Consider the following 26339-nt stretch of genomic DNA (forward strand, 5'->3'; position numbering starts at 1 on the left):
CAACAAAACAACACATGGGGAAAAGAAAGTATACCCTCTTTGAATTCCGTGGTTTTACATATGAGGAAATAATAACAATCACCTGTTCCTTAGCAGGTCTTAAAATTAGGTAAAAACAAGCTCAGATGAACACAACTACAGCACATGGCATATTACACTGTGTCATGCTCTTATGCTTGGGTCCTGCTCGCGGGCTTCCCACAAGCATCTGGTTGGCTATGGTAAAAACAGGATGCTAGACTAGATGGGCCACTGGCCTGATCCAGCAGACCCTTCTTACGTTCTTATCCCACCTGAAACCCTGGAGAGCCATGTAGACAATATTGAGCTAGCCAAGCCAATGGTCTGACTCGCTATATGGCTGCTGTCTGTGTCTTGCATGTGTTCTATTAAGCCATCAGCATGAGGATTGTTTTTTAAGCTGCACTGCAGAGTACAGAATTATAACTATACAGTTGCACCTTGGTTCTCAAGCGCCTTGGTACTCGTCTGTTTTGGCTCCTGAATGCCCCAAACCCAGAAGTGTTCCAGTTTGTGAACGTTTTTTGGAAGCCAAACATCCAGCGCGCCTTCTGATTTGAGTGCTGGAAGCTCCTGCAGCCAATTGGAAGCCGTGCCTTGGTTTTCGAACGTTTTCAGAAATCTAATGGACTTCTGGAACAGATTTCGTTCGAGAAACAAGTTACGACTGTATTTTGGTGATTAAACTAATGAACTGTGCTTCCATCTGTTTGTTTCAAACCTATGGAGAAATGCAGTCTTGGTGTTTGGTTTTCTGCCACATGCAAAGGTTATTTCAGGTGTATTCCTCATTGCTTCGTGTTCAGTTAATTGAGCTCTCTCCCTCCCTTTAAAAAAGAAACTGAAAGTCAGCAAAACCTGCAGGGACATTGTAGAACATTAGTGCTGAAGAACAGCTTCCGAGGGCCAAATTAATCGAGGAATACAGCAGCACTGCCAAGCAAAGGGTTTGACTGTGCTCCCCTTGAACTAGCAAAGCTGCCCATGCAACCTTGCCATCTTCCTCCTTGCTCTCCTTGCAGCTCACAGTTGCATAACTGGCCAGACTTGTCAACAGCCACTCACCTGCGATGATCAATAAATTGCTTACAGGGAACCAGGCCAGCCAGCCAAAGTATTGTAAATGGGAAGGTACTTCACTCAGGGTGTCCCCCCCCCCCCCCGCTTCTAGGCTATCAAAGAGTCAAAAGTAGAAATCAAGTTCTAAGTTGATGGGTGATACGGCTGCCCCAGATTTATTTGCAATGCAAATATTAAATAGGTGTGGCTTTGCAAATCGCTGCGGCTCTGTGCCAGGGACAGAAACACCCTTTCCATTTTTACACACACAACTGCCCTCAAGGCCTAACTATCTTGCACAATTCATGAAGCAGGATTTCCTGGTATCTGACCCTTTGCCTCAGGCTGTTTACCTGATAGAAAAATACAATTTGCACCACTGGCAAATTCAAAGTGTTGGTGCTGACCTTTAAAGCCCTAAACGGCCTTGGTCCAGTATATCTGAAGGAGCGTCTCCACCCCCATCGTTCTACCCGGACACTGAGGTCCAGTACCGAGGGCCTTCTGGCACTTCCCTCGCTGCGAGAAGCCAAGTTGCAGGGAACCAGGCTTCTCGGTGGTGGCGCCTTCCCTGTGGAACACCCTCCCACCAGATGTCAAAGAGAACAACAACTACCAGGCTTTTAGAAGACATCTGAAGGCAGCCCTGTTTAGGGAAGCTTTTAATGTTTGATGTATTATAGTATTTTAATATGCTTTTGGAAGCCGCCCAGAGTGGCTAGGGAAGCCCAGCCAGATGGGCGGGGTATAAATAATAAATAATAAATTATTATTATTATTATTATTATTATTATTATATGAGCTCCATGGACACAGGTTCAAGAAACAGGCACCCAATCCGCTGCCAAAGTTAGAAGAGGCAGTCAGACTTTTGGGGAATATCATAAAAGCAAACTGGGGTGAAGACCCTCTAGGAACATGGCCGCAACCACAAAGTGCTGGACTTACATGTCAGAAACTCAAGTTCAAATCCCAGGCACAGCCCTGAAAGCCCAGATAGTACAAAGCGGTTCTCTTTCATCATCACACACACCTCTCTGAGCTACTCAGAGGATGAAAAGAGGTAAAGATATAGTGAAGCCCATCTCCTTGGAAGAAAACAATTAACTCAATGTCTAGAAGAAATGCTTGCCTGTAGGATTAAGGGAGCTCCATGAAGGGTATAGCTGCAAGGACGTGTGATGGTTTTTACTTGTTTTATTTTTATTGTTTTGCTGCCTTCTTGACTGTTGCCCTGGACTCCTTTGGGAGGAAGGGTGAGAATCAAAATATAAAGAAATAAAAATCTGATCATAATTTCTGTTTTAAAAAGCACTTTATACCATCTCTTTGATGAAAAGTAAATATATATTTTTTAAAAATTACTGCACAAATGCTTTCCATTATTAAAAAAGGAATCCCAATGTAAAACTCCAATTTGCTTTTTTATATCTGAGTAGCTGTGATAATTTACAATATATATATATACCTGTATTAAAACCCATCAAGGAGGCATGCACTCTCCAGTCCCTTTTGACGATGTAGAATTAAGGAAAAGGAAAGTGAAATGATAAAAGACAGGTGGGTCATCGTTATTTTGGTGTTACTCTTCCAGCCTGAACTTGGCTAGGAGAGGGAGATGGTCAGAGGAGATGGTTTCATTGGGAAGCCCATTGACAGCCCAGAGGTCTTTTTCCGTCACCAGTGATAATCGGCCAAGAAGGTTCAGGCGTCCGTCAAAGGCATGTTCAGCTCCTGCGACAGAAAGAAGAGGCTTTCATCAGGTGCCTGTGGACAATCCAGAGGTTTGACGCATAGCTGTCACCTTTTCCCTTTTCTTGCGAGGAATCCTATTCGGAATAAGGGAATTTCCCTTTAAAAAAGGGAACAGTTGACAGATACGGTTTGAAGAGAGGTACATAAGCACGTAAATTACATTGCAACTGAGCTGGCACCAAGCTGTTCTGAAATAAGCAAGCAGGGAATCAGTTCTTCTATTGGTCTTTACAGACACTGCATTCTGGGGAACTTTCAAGTCGACGTAAACAATACTGAACATTTATATGATGCTTTCAAGTAAGCACTTCACGCACACTTCCCCACAACTTGCTCCCCTTCAAATATTATGGACTTTAATGCCCTATTCCTGACAATTGGGTCATGCTGGCTAGGGCTTATGGAGACTGTACTCCAACATCAGGCTGGGGAAAGCTACATGATCTTCTTATTTCATAGTTCAGTGTGTTAGGCACTCTGCCACACCAGCTCTCCATTTAACTCCCAGGTGTGTGTGTGGGGGGGATGTGTGATCCTTCCCCCAAATATAAAACGCTTTATCTAAGGTCAGTTTCATCATTAGGTTGAAATCTGAAGCGAGAACCTCTTTGTTCGCATTAGTCTCTTGGCAATTATGTCCTGCTAGTTCTCCTGATCACCCCAGTTTAAACAAACACATACGTAATATTCCATCCAGTGGATTTTGCAAAGATGCACAGCACTAAATATGTGCAACCAAGACAAGCTTCAGTCCTGACTTACCCACCAAGATCAGCTTGAAGGCACTTTTAACATTATGGCACCATCTGGTGAGCTTTTGCTGTAACTGCTATTGCTCGATTTTTAAATTTTTTAAAGAAGTAGTAACCTTCCACATGGCACAATGTTGTCATGTAAAATGCATGTAATAGTGTGAGCAAAGGCTTCGCCACACTGGAATTGTAAACTTTTTTTAAAAAAACTGGTCCTGTGCCTTTTCAAGCAGCTTGATCTTTAGAGATTAAATGGAAATGTGGTATCTCTTAGTAGTGAGAAGCTCCACTTGCTCATCTCTATAGATCCGGTTTATGTTAAATGCATAGGAACAAGCTGGGCTGGTTTATTTGTGAACCACTGGAAAGCCTGAAGCTGAACTGTGCAGGGAGGGAAGTCAGCATTACAAAGACAATGATGCAAAGAAGATCTGTTGGCGCAGGCTACAAATGCAGGTAGTTAAGTGGTGATAAATCTGGTAGAGAATACAGCCTTGTCTGAGCTAGCCAGGCAGCTTCTATATTAAGCTGTGGACTGAGCTGTTTGTTCAGTCAGCCCTGAAAATCAAGAGACGTCTTCTGTCCGAAACAAGTCACTTCTCTTAGTATTAGCATTTTATGAATGTGGAATAAAGAACATCTGGAATCGACAAAGCCACATGTGTTTATGTGTGGGTGCTTTAAAGAGGTTCTACTGTGCTGGAAATTTTTGCCCATTGTGCAGACTGGGTGAACACCTAGCCAATCATTAGTCACCTATCTTGCTCTAGAGTCACTTGCCTGGTTCTGCAGTTGTGTTCTCCTTTGCCTCAGAATAGAAGATGTAATCCACAGTGACTGCGCTCCTGGAGTGGCAGGTGGTGACTTCTGGGGTTCCGCTGTCTGGCACATAATGAGTGTAGGCCGAAGACAAGGGAAAACTGTGGTGCAAATATGTGGGCGACCTAAAATGGGAGAAGTGTTTCAGAAGTCATAGAATCATAGAGTTGGAAGAGACCACAAGGGCCATCGAGTCCAACCCCCTGCCAAGCAGGAAACACCATCAGAGCACTCCTGACATATGGTTGTCAAGCCTCTGCTTAAAGACCTCCAAAGTAGGAGACTCCACCACACTCCTTGGCAGCAAATTCCACTGTCGAACAGCTTTTACTGTCAGGAAGTTCTTCCTAATGTTTAGGTGGAATCTTCTTTCTTGTAGTTTGGATCCATTGCTCCGTGTCCGCTTCTCTGGAGCAGCAGAAAACCTTTCTCCCTCCTCTATGTGACATCCTTTTATATATTTGAACATGGCTATCATATCACCCCTTAACCTCCTCTTCTCCAGGCTAAACATGCCCAGCTCCCTTAGCCGTTCCTCATAAGGCATTGTTTCCAGGCCTTTGACCATTTTGGTTGCCCTCCTCTGGACACGTTCCAGTTTGTCAGTGTCCTTCTTGAATTGTGGTGCCCAGAACTGAACACAGTACTCCAGGTGAGGTCTGACCAGAGCAGAATACAGTGGCACTATTACTTCCCTTGATCTAGATGCTATACTCCTATTGATGCAGCCCAGAAATGCATTGGCTTTTTTAGCTGCCGTGTCACACTGTTGGCTCATGTCAAGTTTGTGGTCAACCAAGACTCCTAGATCCTTTTCACATGTACTGCTCTCAGCATCTGCTGAGACAAAGGATCACAGATGAGGCCAAGCTTACACCAGGGAGTTTCTGCAGGCTACTGATGTTTCAGAGTTGTCCATCTGGCCCAGAGCTGCTCTGTTTTCTGCACCTAAGCCACATACTTTGACATAACAATCCAGACTGAGAATGCTATCACAGCAAGGCAGGGCAAGAACAATGCGTTTGTGAGCCACGATCGTCTAACAAAGGAAACATTTGTCCTGCTATTGCACCTCATCCACTTCATAGTGGACATAGCCTAAACCGTGCCCTTCATGCTTTAAATACAATGCTGTATTTTATTTCTTTGTTAATTTTATATCCTGCCCTTCCTCCCAAAGAACCGCAGGGTAACAAAAAACAAGAGATTGAACAATGAAAACTATCTTAGAAACAGTATCCAGTATCTTAGAAGCAATTCCAAAGGCCCAGTTTTTATATCGCACAGAACAAAACCTCTGGTAAGACACTATCTGCAAAGTTTTAGTGCAATTATATTGCCAAGAATTATATCCAGGTTAACCTACAGCTTTGCTCACACCAAAGGCAAAACCAGTTTAGTAACAGGGGCACAAGACCTGGACAGTGTGCTCTCCTTTATCCCATCAGCATGGCCATAAGGAGATCGGAAGCATTTACTGTTGCATCCAAACCTGGCCAAAATATGGTTTTAACTATGGTCTCTTTGAACAAGCCAACTTTGAACTAGGGTCGGTTTGGCTAAACCATAGTTAACCCTAACCACCATATGTCGGCTATTCACAAACCCTTGCCAGTTTGCAAATTTCCAATCTCTTCTTCCTTGGTGTGTTGGAGGATGAAGTAGGGAGTGCATATATAGCGTTTTAGTGAGTAAAACTTTCAGCTCTCTGTTTATACAGGTCCCGAGTTGTAGTAGCTGATGCCTGCAAACAAGCTGACAACCGCAGTGATGTCAAAATTTACCGTTTTGCTACTGTTACGACCTCTTCTGAATTTTCCAAGCTTGCTTCTTTAGTGTCTTTTCTCTCTGGAAAAAACCAACAACAACAATCATAAAAGTACAGGAAGCTGCCTTATACCTGATCCAACCATTTGTTCATTGAGTCCAGTATTATCTAGTCTGCTTGATAGCAAAGTCACCAGCAAGACATCTTCCACCCGTTTTGTTATCTGATCCTTCTATAACTGGAGATGGCAGGAATTGAACCTGCAAAACAGGTGATCTGTGTATGAGCTATGGTTCCTACCCTATATGAGAGAGCGCGCACAGATCTACAGCTGCTGCTTATCCATCCAGCCAAAAGTTGCTCATGAGTTGACCTGCAGCTGAGCGCTTGGAAAGAACCAATGTGACCAGTCAACTCTACTAAAATCACTTCTAAGGCTTTTGTAAACATCCACAAAAACTTTTCACCCACTGATGAATTCCCAATGACTTTATATTTTTAGCTTCTCTGGGGTCAGATAGCGCCTCAGGGACTTGAACTGCCAGCATTATGTGACTGAATTGCTGAAATGACACACGAAGGAACTGCTAGGTTAAATTCAGCTGTAAACATCTGAGGGGAAGTAACCTTTTTGGAAAAAACTTGGGTTCTCCGCACTGAAATTTACCTCTCTCTTTTTCTAGCTGCTTCTGTTGCTCCTCATACATACAGTCCTGAGAAATGCCGAGGCTTGGAGGCCAAATGGGGATAGTGAGTATCCTATTGCCCCGTGGGGACTGTTCCTGGCCAGACACCTTAAAAAGCAAGAAACAAAACAAAACAACCAAAGAGAAATATGTGCATTTCTAGAAGATGCTCAGCAGTGATTTCTGCTGTAAACCAGAACCCACTCATTTACATTACAAACCTAAAAATGTTTCCTCAGAGGTAAGCCCCATTAACTTCAATTGGGCTTACTTCTAGATAAATGATTTCAGGACTGAAGTCTTAGGTTCAGCCATCTAGCTTGCAGAGCTATTTCATGGCAATTCATAGTTAGCTTGGGATTTTGGCTTTCAAGATAAACTGGCATGATATATTACCTTACTGTTCACTCTCAACTCTGGATGAGTTTTGAATGTTAAAAAGCACCTGTCTTAACGCAAATCCTTTCAATGACCCAACAGTTTATTTCTACTATTGTGAGAGCTGCCATGTTTATTTTTAATTTTTGGCTTCCCATTTAGCCACTTTTTGAGCCATAAAATAACTCCTGTGCCACAAGTACTCAGTTTTGGAGTCTAGTTGGTGAGAGAGCTGGCAAAAATGTAATTACTTTACATTCATTATGTGTTTGTATGTTCCTATGTGTGTGTGCGTGCACGTGCACACACTGGTACCATCCCCATTTCATGCAAAAGCAACTATGCTCTAGATTATTTTTAATTTACTGTGCTACCAGTCAGCTGATCAGCAGCACCTGCAAAGCGCTATGAAAAGCACTCCACAATACTCTTGGGTCTTCCTTTGCAAAGAGGCTCAACAAGACCAAACTATCAGCTGACTGATGGGTCATGTGGAGGACTTTGCAAATTGCTCTGCAAGACCCATGTGGGCAAAAAAGGGTCACCTGATGCCAGGAGACATCATGTGATAGACAAGTGGGTGGCCCCATTAGCAACCTGTCAGACCTGGCCCAGAAGGGGCAGGAAAGAGAATGATTCTGTCTGCTGGTTAGATGCAGTTCATCATCAGTGTTAGAAACTGAGATATGAAAGCTAGGAGCTAAATGGCACCTTAAACATAGGTTATGGGCACCGCAATGGAGTGTTTAGGTGTGCTTTTTAAAAACAAGAGTACAAAACTGAAAATGAATGAACTGCAGCTAAAATCTTATGCTCATTTTTCACATGGTCTAGTCCTCATCTGAAGACTGGAAAAAACAAAACCTTCTCCGGTCTTCAGAGAGTGGCTGGAAGTGGGGAGGCAGAATAAGGCCCTCCTTTTCTTCCAGCAGTGGCAGTTTTAATCTGAAATCTTAGGATCAGTACTGCGCCCAGAGCTCAGAAACTGCTCGCGCTAATGAAATTCCCTGTCACAAAATGCACCTAGAAAAATGGGAGTTTCTAATGCTGTTCACCATCACTGCCCAAAGCAATGCTTTGCGAAGTTCTCCTCTTCAGTGAACATATCCTACATCACATTTTCCGCACCCACCTTGTCTACTGCGGAACTCCTCAGCATCTGACCCAGAACCCCTGCTCATCACAGGAAGAGGAGGAGCAAAGGCATGTTCTAAGGCACTCACAGTGTCTTAGAACCGTTGGCTTCACCACAATCCCATGGTGAGCCTTGGAATGTCTTCCACCCTCCTGTGGGCTGAAAGCTCCAGAAGATAATTAATGGCTACAACCAACTACTTCCTAAGAACACTGTTTGAAAACCTCATACCTGCACTGGCTTTGGACCACACAGCATATTTTAGAAAGAACAGCAATGCAAATTATCATCATGGAAACCCTACAATGTCATAGGGGTGGGTGGCAGGGACATCGTCTTTTGCGTGTTGTCTACCCGTATTTTTTTTTCTTTACACACCAACTTGACAAACGGCTACCTACTTTCCCTATCGCCAGTCCTTCGTAATTCAGCTTGCCTTCCCTTAAGAAATTGTACAGGGGAGAGTGAGGGACGGAATTGAAGTCCCCGCAGATGACGAGGGGGCAGAAACGCCCGTCTTCCTGCATAGCCACGCTGGTAATTTCCGCCAGCAGCATGGCAAGCTGGGTGAGCTTAATGTCCCCCCGCCTCGGGTTATACAGCAGGTGTGTGTTGGCTATGCAGATGGTGGCTGAGGGGGCCTTGCAGGAAAAAAGAGGCTGCAAGAGAACCACCAGGCCCACGTTATCTCTGTCCAAGAGGGGGATGTTGCGACGAAAGAATTCCACTGGATTCGAAGAGAGGAGATGGAACTTGGAGGCCTTGAAGCAAATGGTGCAGCCATCTGGCTTCCTTCCTGTCCTCATCTTGTACTCACAATGATAGCCTGGGGAAGGGAGAAAAAAGGTGCTTCAAAATATGCCTCCTTTATACTCTGAGCTAAACTCTAAGTACACATGTTTAATATGTTCTGGTCCATTTGGCGGTATACCGGGGATGGGGAACAAGTGGTCCTCCACAAATTGTTCGATGAAAACTTCCATCAGCCCCAGCCAGCATAGCCAATGGTCAGGGAAGGTGTGAGCTGGAGTCCAACATCTGGAGAGCCACAGCTTCCCCGTCCCTCAGCTACACAGCAGGGGTGGGGTGGTCCTACCTCTTATAGCAGGGGTGGGGAATCTCCTGCCCAAAGGCCAAATATGGCGCATGAGGCTATTTCCACCAAACCATGCACACCTGCCCCGTACTTGCACATCAAGTGTGCAACAGGTAAAGATACAACTGGATTGGCTGTGTGATTGAATTCATTGTGAGGAACTTGATTGCACAGCCCACCCCTTTGGAAAGCAGGCTTGAAGTCATCACCAATCAGCTGACAGGTGGTGACTTTAAGACTGCTGATTCACTGCACCTCAAAGCACTGTGATTAGCAGTGCTCAAAGCAGAAGTCCCAACCCTGCCTGCCTGTCAGATTTGGCTTATGGAGGGTTGGGGAGATAAGTACATGGTCTACTGGCAAGACTGTACCTTGGCTCTCCCCTTACCTTCCTGCTTTCTGTCTATTTGCTCATGGAGATGGGCTGGAGTTAAAATGGCCAGAATCAGTGGACCGTAGGGAGGTAAGCTGGGGAAAGCGGGGTGGGTGGGTGGTGGTTTGACATGGATACTGGACAGTTTATACCTAAGGCTTCCAAACTTGGCTTGATCTCTATTCTGTAGTGGTCTTCTTGTACCTCTTGCAAACAAAGTACCTGTTGGGAGGAAAACAGCTGATCATCAAGTAGCATACTCCCCAACATGACTAGGCTGGCTTTAAAATTTTAGAAACTGGCTTACAACTTTCAGTAACAGTTCTAAGAAGAAATAATAATGGTAATACTGCAACTGAAAATAATTTCAGGTTATTTAATAGTAAAATTATGTATTGTTAAGAACTGGGTACGATTCAGGCAAATTCAAGCATTTTCAAGCCACGCTGACTCCTGACGAGCATGGTTAGCTCTGCCAGTGAGATCAACATGCCTTTAAAAGGAAAATTAATGTTATAAACCGATGCATGTCTTATTGGAAGTAAATCCCATCGTACTTCATTCAGCCAAAGGCTGCAATTTTATATTCACTTGAACTAAAAATGATTTACTTCCAAAGAAACATGCAAAGGACTGGGCTGTAAGAAAATAAGACCAGGTTAAAAAGGGTTGGTTTTTTTAGAAGGAATCTGAATGGAGAGACATGGCACCAGGTGCATGTTCACTATAGCTAAACATGAAGTGCATGAAATAACCACATGCTCACTTATGGCAGGTGTGGGAACTTCTTGGCCTCTGGATGTTGATGAACTACAATTCCCATGAGCCTCAGCAAGCATGTTAATGGTCAGGGATAATAGGAGTTGTAATTCAGCAACGTCTGGAGGGCCAAAGCATCCTCACGCTTGGCTTACAGTCTGTAAAAGATTTGTCTTCCTATGGATTTCTTTTTTATTGGCAGCTATGAGGTTAGCTTCCCACTTACATCTGCATCCAGCCGTTTGATGTCTGCGAGAATGTTGGGAAAGCGATAGTTCCAGGCTAGCACATGCCGTTGGCAGTGTCTATACAGGTGAGAGTTGTCTTCTAACAAGTCTTGGGAAAGGATGTTGTACGACATGACGGTGAAATCAAACTTCTCCAGTGTGTCTTGATGATCCTGGTTGATCGGCTTATCCTCTTCAAGGACCTTCATTTTTTTACTTTGCTGGCAGAAGTATTCCCAGTGTCTCTTGACCACACCTGCTGAAACACAACAACCAGGCCAGGAGTGGCGGATTGTTTGCATTCATACTTTTGACTTGAGCTTTTAAAGTCCTGTACAAACAATTTAAATCCTATTTTGGGGAGCCCGCTAATTAAATATGAACTGCCCAGCTCTGCATTAGGGCCTGTTCCCCTTCTGAGATCAGGTGTGTACTGATCAGCGAGGCAGCCTCCTTAGTTGTAGAGCTCTGCCTAGGTATTCCTCTGCTCAGACAAATCTAGGAGGTAGCAAGCTAAAGCCTTTTCTTTTTGATAATTTTGTTGAACTGCTGAATTTTATCTCTCTTTTGGGAAAGCTTTCTGAGGGTTGGGGTATAAGTGTTTAAAGTAAGAATAATAATTTTAAGTGTTTCATTAAGCAGGACTTCTAGTAATTTGGCAGTAACACTGGCACCTCTTTAAATAGGAAGTACTTCTGTTCTTGAATTGTTTAACAACAATAGTACCAAAAGAGACCCATCTCTCTGAGGAGTAGCTTTAGTATATAACAGAAAGTAGGAAGAAAATAATAACAACAGGAAAACCCTGGGATAGCAATAAATAAATTCCACTCTGCTGGGGAGTGGAATTTAACATAAAAGTTGTAATAAACAACTTGCTGGATGCAGGCAAATGAGTGGACTGGTGGAGGATGGATTCTTCTATTTTGTGATTAATTTTTCTGGTGAAATTTAATTGATATGCTACCTTTATGTTCTATTTTTGGTACTGAATTGCTGTTGAGTTGCTTCAGCACTTTTTTATGTTTGAAAATGACACATAAACTGAATCATAACAACAGACACATTGCAAAAATGCCTCCCTCACCAGCCTGCTTGGTCTCCATACTAGTTGTGATGAAACGGAAATTTCTTCTTCCATTTATTTCCTGCACTTCCTCGCAGAGGAGCACAGGGCGGCAAGCACATGATAAATGTGCCAATTAAAACATCTAAAAACAATTCAAGATTCCAACACAAACTGGGAATGATCATTCCTTAAAAGGTTTGTTGAAAGAGGAAAGTCTCCAGTAAGCGCTGAAATGACAACAGAGATGGTGCATCTCTAATATTTAATGGAAGTTATTTCCAAAGAGCAGCTGCCACAATACTAAAGGCCTGATTCCTGCACTGTGCAGAATGGACATCTTGATAAGATGGTATCTGAAGGAGGCCCTCACCTCTAGAGCACAATGATTAATTGGGGATATAAGGGGTGGGGTGAACTTTCAGGTATACTGGTTCCAAGTTGTTCAGGGCTTTGTGCTTCAGAAACAGCATAAAGGTATCAACTGGCAGCAACAAAATGCAGTAGACTGGTGGTGGGGGACACAAAATAGTAGGATAGAATGATCCATTCATCTTTCACCAGTCCACTTAGTAGAGATATTATTATTACAGTGGTGCCCCGCAAGACGAATGCCTCGCAAGACGGAAAACCCGCTAGACGAAAGGGTTTTCCGTTTTTGAGCTGCTTCGCAAGACAATTTTCCCTATGGGCTTGCTTCGCAAGACGAAAACGTCTTGCGAGTGTTCCGATTTTTTTCGCTCCCCCCCTTTTTCTAAGCCGCTAATAGGCTTTTAGCCGCTAAGCCTTTAATAGCCGCTAATCCGCTAATAGGGTTGCTTTGCAAGACGAAAAAACCGCTAGACGAAGAGACTCGCGGAACGGATTATTTTCGTCTTGCGAGGCACCACTGTATTATTAGCCTAAAAGACTAGTAGCTCAGTGGCAGAGCATCATCTGCCTTGTATGCAGACGATTCCAGGCTCAATCCCTGGCATCTCCAGGTAAGACTGAGAAGGATTCCTGCTTCAGCCTCTGGAGAGCCACTGCGTGGAAAGCGCTGAAGTAGATGGACCAATGAATCACAGAATTGTAGAGCTGGAATGGACCCTGAGGGTCATCTGGTCCAACCCCTTGCAATGCAGGAATCTCAGCAAAAGCATCCATGACAGGTGGCCATTCAACCTCTGCTGACAGCACCACATGTTGCTAGTAGCCTGTGTACCCCAGCAGGATATGAATGAGGGGACTTCACCTCCTCTCTGGCAGGCCTGGAAGTGCAGGCAACAACAACAAAAATGATCACTCCAGTAAATTTTGTTGGCTTATTTCATCAGCTGTTGTCAACAGTGCAAAAGAAAGGTGTGAACAGCTTGCTCATAGGACCATAAACTGAATATGTGTGGTTTCTGAGCAAGTTGAATTCAGCATATATAATAATATCACATTTTTAGCTCATCCTTTTTCCAAGGAATTCAAGGCACCACAAGAATCCAATGAGGTAGGTTAGGCAAGAGATATTGACTGGCTCATCGAGTAAGCTCCATGGCCGTGTGGGGGCTTGAACAAGACACCCCAGACCCCATGGGCTCTCTTCTCTCCTAAATAAGTAACACAACCCTGTAAATATTAAGAGCAAAGGATCAAGGTAGTACGATGCCACCGTACCTCTTGGTTCTGGAGTGCTTCCTTCTTTACACTGAAGTTGAGGTGGAGACCAGGATGTTTCATCTGAAGGTGAAGTACACAGTTTTTCATTAGGGCTGTGACAAATGTCCTGATCCTCACTATGTCTTCTTCGCTTTACACATGGCTCATCTCCCTCAGCTTTCATTGTAGCACAGAGATGAATGGAAGAGTTTTGTATGAGGCTAGGAAACTGTGTGCTCCAGAGCAGAGGAAGCCTACAGCTCCCTGGGCAATCCCAAGGGTTCAAGGGTGAGTAACAAGCCCCAAAACAGGATGCGGTTCTCTTCATATGCTGGAAAGCTTGACCATCCCGGAAGAGTCTCTGAGCAACATTCCAGTGGCAAACCCAATCTCTGCCGAGCCTCTGTACACGATGGGACAGCATGGGATATCTGGAAAGAAAGCAATGTTAGGAAAGATCCTTTGCTGTGAGATATACAGAAATGACAACTAGACAAAGGCCTTGTTCTTACTGCAACAGACTAACATGGTTTCCCGTCTGGAAACTGCATCCTCCTGGCTGATCTTGGATGCTGCAACATTACACTCCTCCATTACTTGACGTCTGTAATTGGCTTTATTCTTAAATTACAAATATTAATCTTACTAAATAAGGAAGGGCATTACTTTTTCTTCAGGAGAAAAGAAACTCTGTCCACTAGCTATGATCCAGACCTTGATTTGGTCTCTTAGACAGATTAGGCTGCAATGGGCAAATGCTTTATGCTGCTTTGTGTTTCCAGGCGTGGTTGGTTATGACACAAGGATGAGCAGTTTTGTCATATCGAACAGGCTTCCTCAACCTCAGCCCTCCAGATATTTTTGGCCTACAACTCCCATGATCCCTAGCTAGCAGGAGCAGTGGTCAGGGATGATGGGAACTGTAGTCTCAAGACATCTGGAGGGCCGAGGTTGAGGAAGCCTGATATAGAAGCAGCAGAAGTGAAACAGAAAGCACACAGTTTGAGAATGACTGGCAGATACCGAACATATTCACTAATGCTCAAGTTCAATCAGCTACTAACTTGTTTACACATCCATGGCCACCATATCAGTTTAGTAATAACCTTGCCCTGAAGCTTCCTATGCTCCTGTGCCTTTTTGGTTGATCCCAGAAAGCTTTACTCCTACCCTGATTTTTACTTTCTGAATATTTTTTTCTAACACATTACACAGCTACCTGAAATGTTTATATATTTTAGATCTTATACATATATATACAGAAACATCAATGGGCTTATCTCTGGACTCCTCATTAATGGACGTTTTCCTGTCTAAATGTTTTGTCAGCAAAGCAAAATGTGTAACACTGAAATCCTAAGATCGTTTATTTGTTAGTGTGTATGTATACATACATACATACATACAAGGACATGAAGGCAGCAATCCTCTCCTGTTGTTTGCTCCTAGCATCTTAATACTCAAGAGGTACACATTCTGCATATGGAGGTTTCACTTAGCTATCATGATCCATAGCTGTTTAGACTTGTATTCCAAAGAGTACTAAGTTCCAGGGTATGACTGAAGGCACTTTGCTGAAGCTATGCAGATCTGGGTCTGGTCAGTGCCAAGTACAGTAACTGAAAACCACATGTATGCTGCCTTTCATGACAGGAGAAAGGCTGGGTGCAAATGTAATTATTTGAGTAACATTTACACGAAACGATGATGTCAAGCGGTATATAAAGTGTCAAAATCAAAAAATGTCCCTCTTCAGGGACGCGGACTTATAAAAAATATTGGGGGGGCCCGGGAAAGCTCATGAATAATAAATAAGCTCATGAGCGAATAGGGGAGAGCGTGCTGCGCCTATTAATCAGCTCCGGAACAGCTGATATGCGGGAAATGTGGGGCTATCCGGAGAAGAGAGGGCGAGCCCCCTCCGCTCCGGCCCTAAACCGCTGAAACCACCAGGAGGAAGGAAATTCCCCCCGGCAGTGCCTTGGCAGTGGCGGTGGTGCTGCGAAGCAGCGAGGCAGGAGCCCCCGCCCCCGGGGATTCCCTAATCTCGCGGGGGATGGCCGGGGCTCTCCGACTAGGGTGCGCGGCTGGCTGGCTGGCTGGCGAGGGAGCAGGTGGGGAGGAGGCGGGGGACGGCGGCGGCGCTCTGCTGCAAGGGCGCCCGAGATTATTGGGGGGGCTGAGCCCCCCAAAAATTTTTTTTGAGGGGGCTCGAGCCCCCTCAGGCCCCATGGAGTCGGCGCCTATGTCCCTCTTTCTTTCACGGGACAGGTAAGCACAGGAGGCCCTAATCCCACCCTTTGAAACCAGGGTGGCAAACTTGTGGCCCTCCAAATGTTGCTGAACTCTCTTCACCCCCTGCCACACTAGCTGGGTCTGACAGGAGAGGCAGTTCAGCTTCACCTGGAGTGCCAAAGGCAACACCTGCCATGGGTGGGATGGGGATCCTGTGGTCCTCAGATCTTCAGAACCTAAGAGGAGCCTGCCGGATCAGGCCCACCTAGTCCAGCATCCTGTTGTCACAGCGGCCAACAGCGTGGGAAGCCCAGGAGGAGGAAAATCCAAGTGAAATGGTGCTTTCCCCACAGGCAGCCTTCAGAAGGATGGCGTTTTTATATTGCAAGCCGCCTTATGATCCGCAGATGAAAGGCGGTATACAAATTCGGTAATAATTCTGACACTGAAGGCGGAATACAGGCACCAGGGTTGGCAGCCCTGGCCGCCGTTTCTTCCACGAGCTTGTCGATTCCCTCCCATGTTGCCAGTGTCGGGGATGATTCGGAGGGTCACAGGTGGCGGCCCCCTCCAGCCTTAGGCCGCCCACCCCGGCAGAGCCGCCGCAGTTACCTCCAGGGGGGACACCTGCCCTCTGCCTTGCCAGGCCGCCCCGGCAGGTTCTCTGCTCCCCGCGCCGGCCCCGCAGAGGGCTCATCTCAGAGGGCCGTGGCCGGCGGCTCCTTCACCACACGCGCTCCAGGTCCGGCTTCCCCCGCGCAGCCGCATCCAAACAAGCCGGACTTAGCGGTCGCTCCTCCCCTCGCGTAACGAAGGACCCTCTCGCTTTGGCTTCCGCAGGGGCCCATGGGACTTGTAATTCGGCTTCCGCAACAGACGCTGCCCTCGCCAGCAGACTCATAGATTTATAAACAGACCTACTGAACACGACTTCCGGGTTCCTTTTGACTCTTCCCTTTAGAACCTGCTGCGATATTGCGCGTAAATGGGGAAGTTCCATTTCTCCTCTGGCGGAGACCAAAAACTTTGCTTCGTTGCTTTCTACCAGTTGCCATTTCCGTAGGACGAGTTCTACTCTAAAGGCGAGTTTGGAAGTATCATTAGAACTCCACACTCTAGTTTTTCCTATCTCTATGGTCCGTGGATAGACGTCGTCGTAGAACACTTCAAAGAAGAGCGGAAGGCGGGGCGAATAATCTCTCGGGAACCATCTTTCTTAAGGGCAACATTAACGCCTCCGCCGCCATTTTTGTGCCGGGAAGGAAGGCCCTGAGGGGGAAGATGATAACAGCCGGCCCGGCTTGCGACTGAGGCGGAGAGAGACGCCATGCCGCTGGTCGTCCTCTGCGGGCTGCCGGGGAGCGGCAAGACCCGGCGCGCCGAAGAGCTGAAGGCGGCGCTGAGCGCCGAGGAGGCCTCAGAGCGGCGGGTCTTCGTGGTGGCCGAGGCCGACTTGGGCGCCGGCGGCGGGGACGGCGTCGCTCGGGCTGCTCTGAGGGCGGAGGCCGAGCGCCTGCTGAGCCGCCGCGACGTGGTGCTGGTGGACTCGGGCGCCGAGCTGAAGAGCTTCCGCTACGAGCTCTACTGCCTCAGCAAGCACGCGGGGACGCCGCACTGCGTGCTCCTGTGCCCGGGAGGCGCCGCCCGCCCGGACCGGCCTCCCCTGGAGCCGCCCGACTCGCGCCACCGCTGGGACTGGCCGCTCTTCGTGGCGCCCGCCGACCCCGCCGAGCCGCTGCCTTGGCCCGAGATCCGCGCCGCCCTCTTCGAGCGCCGCCCGCCGCCGCCCAACCAGTCCACGCGCTCGCAGCCCCTGCAGGCCGCCGGCTTCCTGCACCGCCTCGACCGCCTCACGCAGGACGTGCTGGCCGCTCTCATGGCCGCCCAGAGGAACGGAGCCCAGCCGGGGCAGTTCGTGCCGCTCGCGGTGGACGGGCTGTCGCAGGCCGGCGGCGGGGAGCCTCCGGGGCTGCTGCTGACCCGGCCCGTCAGCCTGGCGGAGCTGAGCCGGCTCCGGAGGCAGTTCCTCAGCTACGCCAAGATGCACCCGGGTGAAGGCGAGGGCGACCTGCCGCAGCTTGGAAGCATGTTCCTGCAGTACCTGGGCCGCAACCTCCAGTGAGGAGGGGCTGGAAGCCGCCGAGCCGAAAGGAAAGCAAGCCCGACGGGGACGGAGCAGGCGCGCCGTGGGATTTGGAGGGGCGCCCGCCCGTTATGCACGCGCAGTACACAAGACCCGAAAGAGCCTCCCCGACCATGAAGGGAGTTTGTCTGCTGCTGGAGCTTTTGGTCCTGGGTCGTCTTTGCCGTCTAAACCCGAGAGAGGAATGCACATTTCAAGTGTGTGGCACTGGTCCGAAACCGATCTTGGCAAAAAAGGGGTTCAGGATTATTGTAAATAAATGAGTTTTTCCTCTCCGCACATCACACACCTGTTTGTATTTTAAGTTGCTCTTTTGGTTATTTCGTTTTTGTTACGCTTCCTTGCTGCAGGGGGGTTGGACTAGATGACCCTTGGGAGGTGTCCAGGTCCCTTTCAGTTCTACGATTCTAGGGTTGTGTACATGGTTCATGTACAGCACACTAAGGGAGGTTGTATCTGGTGGCACAATGAGTCAGTGTGTCAGGTTGTTTTAACAGAAGGTTGGTGGTTCAGGTCCCCTGGAGGGACACTAGATGACTCTCAGAATCCTATCCAACTACAGTTCTATGACTGAGAAACAGTGGCCAGTCTAAAGTCACCCAGTGTGATGCTAATGTAGTCAGACGACGATTCTGATGTAAACTGAGTGTGATCCCCTGAGTTTCTTCATCATGGATTGGGCACAAACCCACTACAATCAACTGCTGGACTGTGTGTTGCAGGACCACAACTTCTGCTATTCTTAACAGACAGCTACTATTGCCTTTTCCAAGAGTAAAACAAAAAGGATGAACATCAGGGCTGGCTCAAGATGCTGTATTTGGTACCTAGGGGGATTATATGTATACTGTACTGCTTTTGTAGATTTGGTGTTTGAAACTTACCTTAAAAGCTATTATGCTGTTTTTAATAGCAAGCTGTCCTAATAAGGTATTGGGAGGGTGGTGTATAAATAAATAATCCCACATCCTACTTAGTAACATGGAGCATGGTGCGCTCCCATATAAACTGCACTGAAATGAATGGGAATTAAGTGCTCCAGTCCATTTCAATAAGGCTAACACAGGAGACCCTCGTGGGAATTGCTCATAGTTAATGTGCTATCACTCTAGAATGAATTACTATTTGCCATGGGTGGCAACTTTTTAAGGTGCTACTTTTATTATACCAAAGAGATGCATCAGTGCCTCTAGTGCGAAAGGGGATATGCTGTGATTCTTTCCTGGGGCCAATATCGCTTTATGGATTATGCTAAATAAATACCATCTAAACTATAAATATCTACCTAGCACTGGTAAGGAAATAACATTAAATGGCAGTTTTATATAGACATTGCGAATGCAAACTGTACACCTTGACAATATAACTGGGGGAGAGATGGAGGCTGCTGTCCTATGCACACTTAGGAGTTTGCCCAATTGAACAGGTGACAATCTCTATGCACAATCACATTGGGAGTGAGTCCCGTTCATATTTATTTATGTACTGCTTAATGTCAGAATATGCTTCTAAGTAGTTTGCAAGTATGAAAACCAATGGCGCATAGTGGAATAGCTCAGTTGGTAGAGCACAAGACTTAATCACAGTATGGGGGTTTAAGCCCCACATTGGGCAAAAGATTCCTGCCTTAACAGGAGGCTGGACTAGACGATCCTCATAGTCCCTTCCAACTCTACAATTCTATGACTTAAATTTTTAAATAAACATACACAGAACCCAGTAACAGAACAACCAAATGAGTTCTAACTAGCTAAGAAACTCACCTTATGGCCATGATGCGGTTCCACATCTAGTTCTACCTTTAAATGAAACAATAGTTGGCGAACTGTGAGGGCAGAAGTGGTCCTCTTGGAACCAAATCACAATTGCCATGGAAACCTGTAGTGCTAGACCTAGAACTTTGGAACCATTGTTCTATTGTGATCACACAAAACACCAATCTTAATCAGTGATGTGGGTTTTCTGGAAAATTTAGAACTGGAGATTTTTTCTAAACAAATTAGGATAATTTGCATCTGGATTTTTTTCAGTGCATTAGAAAGTTTTCTGATGAGAGAGTGATCTAATTCAACATTTTTGCTTTATTTGTATTTACTAAACAAAACAACTTTGAAATTGGTTACCTAATAACTGTTGAGCTCCTTAGAGGAAAGGTGGGATATAAAGGTAATTAGAAAATATATATATATAATAATATATAAATAACAAATTATTATTAAATGAACTCTAAATGGCCCTTACAAGTTCTGTGCAAGTGGTCTTTGGAGGAATAATAAATAAAAAAGACATTACTATATATGTTAAATTATGCAGCTAAGGAAACTATGGCAAAATACATTAAAAAATCAGAGTAATGTGATTTACCTCACTGTTCAGTGCATGATTATGAAGTGGTGGCTTTGATTGACATTAATTACTCTTAAGTGCATATCCAAGGGGGTAGTATGTTCACAGTTAACATTTGACATCAAGATATTACCTATACCTGTAGATGCCATGACCAAGGTACTCCATGCGCTAGTAACTTCTCGATTGGATTATTGCAGTGTGCTTTACATGGGACTACCCTTGAAGACAACTCAGAAACTTCCAAGTAGTCCAAAGTGCAGTGGTCAAGTGGCTGCCTTTAGAACTTACATATGGTAGGCGCCGTCCTAAAACATCTGCATTAATTTCCATGTTATTTCTGGGCCTAATTTAAGGTGCTCACACTAATGTTTAAATTCTTAGAAGGCTTAGGCCCCAAATTTTTGTGAGACTGCCCCCTTTACGATTGGAGGGAGCGGTCTCTTTGTATCTCCACTTCCCTTAGAAGTTTGAGGGGGTGATAGCCCAGGAGAGGGCATTTTCTGTGACAGCTCCTAAATTGTGCAATTGCCTCCCCACAGAGGCGTGTTTGGCATCTTCACTGTACAGTTCTCAATGACTGCTGAAGATGCATCTCTTTATCCTGAAATTTGGTACCTGGTGTGTGTGTGTTTCAGGGTCCACTCTATTCCCATGACTGTAAATTGCTCTAACTGTTTTTAATGCTGAATTTTAAATAGTTGTAACTGCCTCTGGAACCTCCTGGTGAAGGGTGGGTAATATAGCGAAATCAATAATTGCTTATTTTTATTTCTTTTGAAAATTTCTAATCAGTGCTTTTATACAAAACATGGATTTCTGGATGGTATACATTAAAATCAAGTATCAAAACAGTATTGAAACAATTTTTAAAATAATAATAATAAATTGAGCTGAAAAGGAGTTAAAGTGAAATAAGTCTGTTGCTTTAAAAGGGAGTACCTAGCTGAATGGCAAATAAATCACGTGGCAAGCTATGGATGTGGATAAACGGTGACCTAGTAATCTAAAAGCACACACCTAGTTACAATAACTAACTGAATTTGCAGCATAGTGCTATGTATAGCATACTGGCTAAAATGTGGGCCTCGGACTGGGGAGTCCAAGGTTCACATTCTCACTCAGTGGGTGACCTTTTGTCAGTAACTATCTCTCAGTCCAACCTGCCATACAGTTGTGAGGATAGGAGGGAGAGAACTATAGAGTGTATAGTATATTTCAATCATTGCACAAAAGGTAAATACTGTATAAGTGCAATGCATATTTACCGGTAAATAGACCAATAATTCCTAAACTAGACCTGTCTGTATGGCTGTTGGCTTCACACCTGACCATAGCTGTCAACGTTTCCCTTTTTTTAAGGAAAATTCCCTTATTCCGAATAGAATTCCTCGCAAGAAAAAGGAAAAGTTGACAGCTATGCACCTGACATGTAGTGATCAAGCTTCAGTATAAGTATTGTTTGTTAATCGGTTCTTGAATACAGACTTCTCTTTCCACCCTAAATCATGATTCAAGAACTGGACCCAAACTAACAAAATGATTTTCAACAGGGACAGATGTCAAGTTCTACGCTTAGCCAGGGATTCCAGTGCTGAGAGTGTGACCTCCAAGCAGAGTTATGCTCCAGCCGTTCCCCACCTTTAAAACTCAACAGACTGCTCACAGTGCTCACATACAGAGATGCGAAAAGAGAATAATAGGTGCATAGAAAATAGCACATCTGAGACCACAAAGCCTTTCTTCCAGAGGACAAATTGTAGTCTGTAGCTTTTAGGGGATCCTTTGGAAAGGATATGCGCTTCCTAAGAATGTCAGAAGAGCTCTGCTGGATCAGGCCAAGGCCAACCTACTCCAACATCCTGTGGTTGACCACAGTGGCCAACCACAAGCCCATGAGATGCCTGCAAGCAGCACCTGAGTTCAACAGTGCTCTCCACCCCTACAGTGCTATCCCAGCAACTGGTTTTTCAGGGACATAAAGCATCCATGACAGATGGCCATCCAGCCTCATAAATACTAAACATTCTATAACCTTGGTAGCTATGCGTAGATGTAAGAAGTCATAAATGCATGGACGTAGCCAGGATTTTTGCTGGAGGGGGTCAGACCTTTTGTTAGGGGGCTGCAGAACCTCAGTTTGCTACGTATTGTTATTGAATTTTATTGATGGGGAACAGCTGCCTCTCTCTGCATAAATACAGGGCTTCATTCAGTCTTGGCATCTTTCTTCAATTGCAAGATTAAACCCTGGCACGTAGGAAATAAAAATAGATTTAAATTGCCAGAGCAGGTGCAGAGTCTATTTCACTCGCCACCACTGAATAAATACATAGAACTGATGTGGTCTACTGGCTAGACATCTGTCCTGGATTTACTATGTGGCCTTAATCTCTCTCTTAATCCCCCCTCTGGGAATAATAATACAGCTCTTCCTTGCAGGGTTGTTGTGCATAGGCCTACATCGAGACAGTGTGTATGCGACATGCCAGGGACATGAGAAAACGCTGCATAAAACACATTATTATTAGAAATCATGAGTCAGGATTAAGACTGCACATTTACGCACCGCTTTATTTGGGAGCAAGAAGGACTTCCTTCCGAATAAACATGTTTAGGCTTGCGGAAAGAGCGCCCCCAGAAGCGGAAGAGGTGGTGGGAAAGGACAACAACCCCGCGTTTTCGTGCTACTTTCTTTCAAATTAAACTCTGAGCAGAGGAACCCTTTTTTCTCCTGATTCTGAAAAGGGTCGCGCGCGCGCAGTCATGCGCCCCTGGAGATTCCGAGGGACAACCCAGGCGGCCTGACTGCCGGCGCTTCTCCTTCCAAGGCTTGTGTGGATGGGGAGGCTCCATCCCGACCCCCGCGGGAAGGATCGGGCAGGGCGGGTGGGGGAGGAAAGAGAGCCAGGCCGGCGAGCTGCGTCGCGCGCCGGATCCACGCGGAGGAGAGGAGAGGCGCTGCTTTAGCGGCTGCCGCCGCCGCCGCCGCTCCCTCTCTCCCATCGCTTCCGCCGCCGGCTCGGGCCTGACCCGGGAGTGGATCTTTGCAGCAGCCTGGCGGCGCTGGGCCGGCGCCGAGGGAGCCACGGCCTCCGCACCTCTTGCCGGCCCGCTGCAAGCAACGATGATCTCCCCGCAGGGACGAGGCGGGGACGTGGCCCGGTTCTACACGGTCACCGAGCCCAAGCGCCATCCTCGGGGATACACCCTGTATAAGGTCACCGCGCGGGTGAGTGAGCCTTGGGAAGCAAAGGGAAAGAGAAAGAGAAATGGGAAGGCCGTCCGTCTTCCATGCAATCTTTGATTAGGTTCGGGGGTGACGAACGGGATCCTTCCCCTTCTGATCTCCGCCACGGGCAGGGAGATCCTGGGAACCTGCCTGCCTGCAAGGAGGCAGGTTGTCCGTGCGGCTCGCGGGCAGCGGCTTTCCGGCACCTTCCGAAGCCGGAGAAGGCAGGATTGGAACCCAGGGCCTCTTTTGGCAACGCCCGGCGGGCATGTGCTTTTGCCACAGCGCCGTGGCCTCTTACAGGGATGCCTTTGCTCGTCCTCTCTCCAAGCAGATGCCCATCTCTCTCTCTCTCCCCCCCCCCATCTGCTGAGAGGAGTGAGTGGGCGGCAGAGAGAGAGCATTGATTCTCCTTCTCCCCCGACATCTCTATTCATTTTTCCTCGCTCTATAGCAGGGGTAGGCAACCTAAGGGCCGTGGGCTGGATGCGGCCCAATCGCCTTCTCAATCTGGCCCACGGACGGTCTGGGAATCAGCGTGTTTTTACATGAGTAGAACGTGTCCTTTTATTTAAAATGCATCTCTGGGTTATTTATGGGGCATAGGAATTCGTTCATCCCCCCCCCCCATATAGTCTGGCCCGGCTCACGGCTGAAAGAGTTGCTGACCCCTGCTCTATAGGATGGAGGGAGTCGCATTTCCACTCGGAACCCACTCCAGAAGTACCCAGTTTGGGGGGTAGAAGGGATCAAGGCATCTCCCTTCCATCTCAGAGCCTCCTCATCCCTCGTTTCCATGCATGTGGGTTTTATCTGGAGGGGAGGTCAGTATCCTCTATCTTCAGAGGAGTGGACGGGATGTAGGAATAACACTGCAGGCCTCTGCATGCTTAACCTGGGATAAACACCGCCGAACACGGAGGGACTGGCTTCTTGAACATTGGGTCAGGGATGTGAGCTTCCCCCAGTAGAGATGTGTTTGGGGAGAGAGCCAAAATCTGCATTATGTAATGCTAGGTCAGAAGGGACAGCCATCGGTATAGAGGTGTAGAGATGGGAAGCAGTTTGTGGTTGTGCCTGATTTATGGATGGACCTGGTTGTCCAAAGGGCAACCAGGAGGTTTTGGTTTGATCTGGGCTTCCAGCTCAAAAGGCAGAGCCAGGTTTTGATGGCATAGTAGCACCCATTTTTTTCCTAGACCTGGTCCTTGAGTACAATTCAAAGAGACCATGTCCTCTCATCTGTGCTACTGAAAATGAAGGAAGAGCTGTTTGTTTTTTTTGCACAGATGACAGCCTAACTCAAATGAAAGCCAAAAAAATAGCCATACAGTATTTCCTATGTCTTGATCTCCCCACCTATATTTTAACATTGCCCCCCCAAATTTTTTCTGAGACCCAGTGTGGCATAGTGGTTAAAATGTCTGACTAGGACCTGGAAGATGAGGTTTCAAATCCTTACTTGGCTATGAAGTTCAATGGGTAACCTTGAGCCAGTCACTGGCTCTCTGCCACACCTCACCTCCCTCATAGGGTTGTTGGGATTAAATGACAAGGGGGAGAACTATGTCAGGAATTTGAGCTCCTTGGAGAAAAAACATGGGATATAAAAGCAACAAATAAGTAATCAATAAATAATAGATTGGCACATATCAGAGAATAGCCTCTTTTGAAATTCCGTGCTCCCTTACATCTCCGTTAAGAGACAAGGGCTCATTCAGACATTGCTTGGGAGAAACCTTCATCTGCTAAGAGTCTTGAACTCTCATCTCTCTTCTCCTGCAATCCAGCCCACATTCTCACTGCTGGGAGAAAGTAGCATTATATGCAGGCTATACTGGTGTTAATTTAATATATTTATTTTGCAAGGTTTATATATCTTTTAACAAAAGCAGCCTCCAAATGGTTTCCATAAAATACTTATTATTATTATTATTATTATTATTATTATTATTATTTTAAAATGGTATCCACCTGATTCCCTATCTGACGGAGATACTGCAGTCAAATAAACCTGGTACAGCCTGGATTAGATGTTGCTTTCTTTTCCTTTCAGTAGTTATTACAACTGTTGTGTGTGTGTGTGTGTGTCCCCCAAACTGTGGTTTGTGGACAACCTGTGATCCGCAGGCTTCCATGGCATTCCTGCATTAAGTATTCATAACGATTTTATGTTGCATTACTATTGCTGCTTTTATTTCATATATATATATATATATATATATATATATATATATATATATATATGCAGGTTTTGGTGTCTTCGGGTGTCTTCCCGTGTAAGAGTCGGGGTGTCTGGGCGACGTTTCGACGAGGTCTCACTCGTCATCTTCAGGCTGGTGCTTTCGGCTTCTTGTTACTGGAACCAGCAACAAGAAGCCGAAAGCACCAGCCTGAAGATGACGAGTGAGACCTCGTCGAAACGTCGCCCAGACACCCCGACTCTTACACGGGAAGACACCCGAAGACACCAAAACCTGCATATATATGTATTTTATTAACATAAGAGCCTGCTGAATCAGGCCAATGTCTCATCTAGTTCAGCATCGCGTTCTCACAGAGGCCAGCCAAAATGCTTATGGAAAGCCTGCAAGCAGAACATGACGGCAACAGCAGTCTGCTCACTTGCAGCTCCCAACAATTGGTACTGACAGCTGAGATAGCCATCATGGCCATCCTGGCTAGGTATTCATTGATAGCCTTGTCCTCAATTGACTTTCTCTACTCTTCTTTTAAAGCCATTTGGTTGGTAGCCATCACTGCCTTCTGTAGGAACCAGTGCCATAGTTTACCGTATTTTTCGCTCCATTGGACGCACCGGACCATAGGACGCACCGGACCATAGGAGGGGGAGAACAGG

The 26339-nt window shown here is 46.1% G+C and overlaps 3 protein-coding genes across 5 annotated transcripts in view; 2 read left to right on the forward strand and 1 right to left on the reverse strand.

The window, feature by feature from the left end:
* Window positions 1-2376: 2376 nt before the first annotated feature.
* On the reverse strand, window positions 2377-21169 carry ANGEL2 (angel homolog 2). Of its 3 annotated transcripts, none has more exons than XM_082217635.1 (9): window positions 19665-21169; window positions 13542-13954; window positions 10828-11087; window positions 9995-10064; window positions 8775-9199; window positions 6842-6968; window positions 6191-6254; window positions 4368-4531; window positions 2377-2814 (listed from the first exon to the last, which is right to left on the reverse strand). In XM_082217635.1, the coding sequence occupies exons 1-9, from the start codon at window positions 19688-19690 to the stop codon at window positions 2663-2665; spliced, it is 1701 nt and encodes a 566-aa protein (XP_082073761.1). In that variant the 5' UTR covers window positions 19691-21169; the 3' UTR covers window positions 2377-2662. The 3 variants fall into 3 exon arrangements, with proteins under 3 accessions (XP_082073761.1, XP_082073762.1, XP_082073763.1); XM_082217636.1 differs by having other exon boundaries at window positions 10828-11084; window positions 19665-21163; XM_082217637.1 differs by lacking the exon at window positions 19665-21169 and adding an exon at window positions 16371-16530.
* On the forward strand, window positions 16720-21150 carry KTI12 (KTI12 chromatin associated homolog). The gene has a single exon (XM_082217942.1). It carries the CDS (start codon window positions 17086-17088, stop codon window positions 17878-17880), a length of 795 nt encoding a protein of 264 aa, XP_082074068.1. The 5' UTR covers window positions 16720-17085; the 3' UTR covers window positions 17881-21150.
* Window positions 21170-23117: 1948 nt separating the features above from the next.
* The window catches only part of RPS6KC1 (ribosomal protein S6 kinase C1), a 102666-nt gene continuing 99444 nt past the window's right edge, over window positions 23118-26339 (forward strand). The window contains exon 1 of the mRNA XM_082217377.1: window positions 23118-23479. Within this exon, the coding sequence (XP_082073503.1) occupies window positions 23375-23479 (105 nt within the window). The 5' untranslated portion in view covers window positions 23118-23374. The remainder of the gene's footprint in view (window positions 23480-26339) is intronic.

This window comes from Podarcis vaucheri (genome assembly GCF_965113315.1).
Source record: "Podarcis vaucheri genome assembly, chromosome: 3".
Classification (NCBI taxonomy): domain Eukaryota; kingdom Metazoa; phylum Chordata; class Lepidosauria; order Squamata; family Lacertidae; genus Podarcis; species Podarcis vaucheri.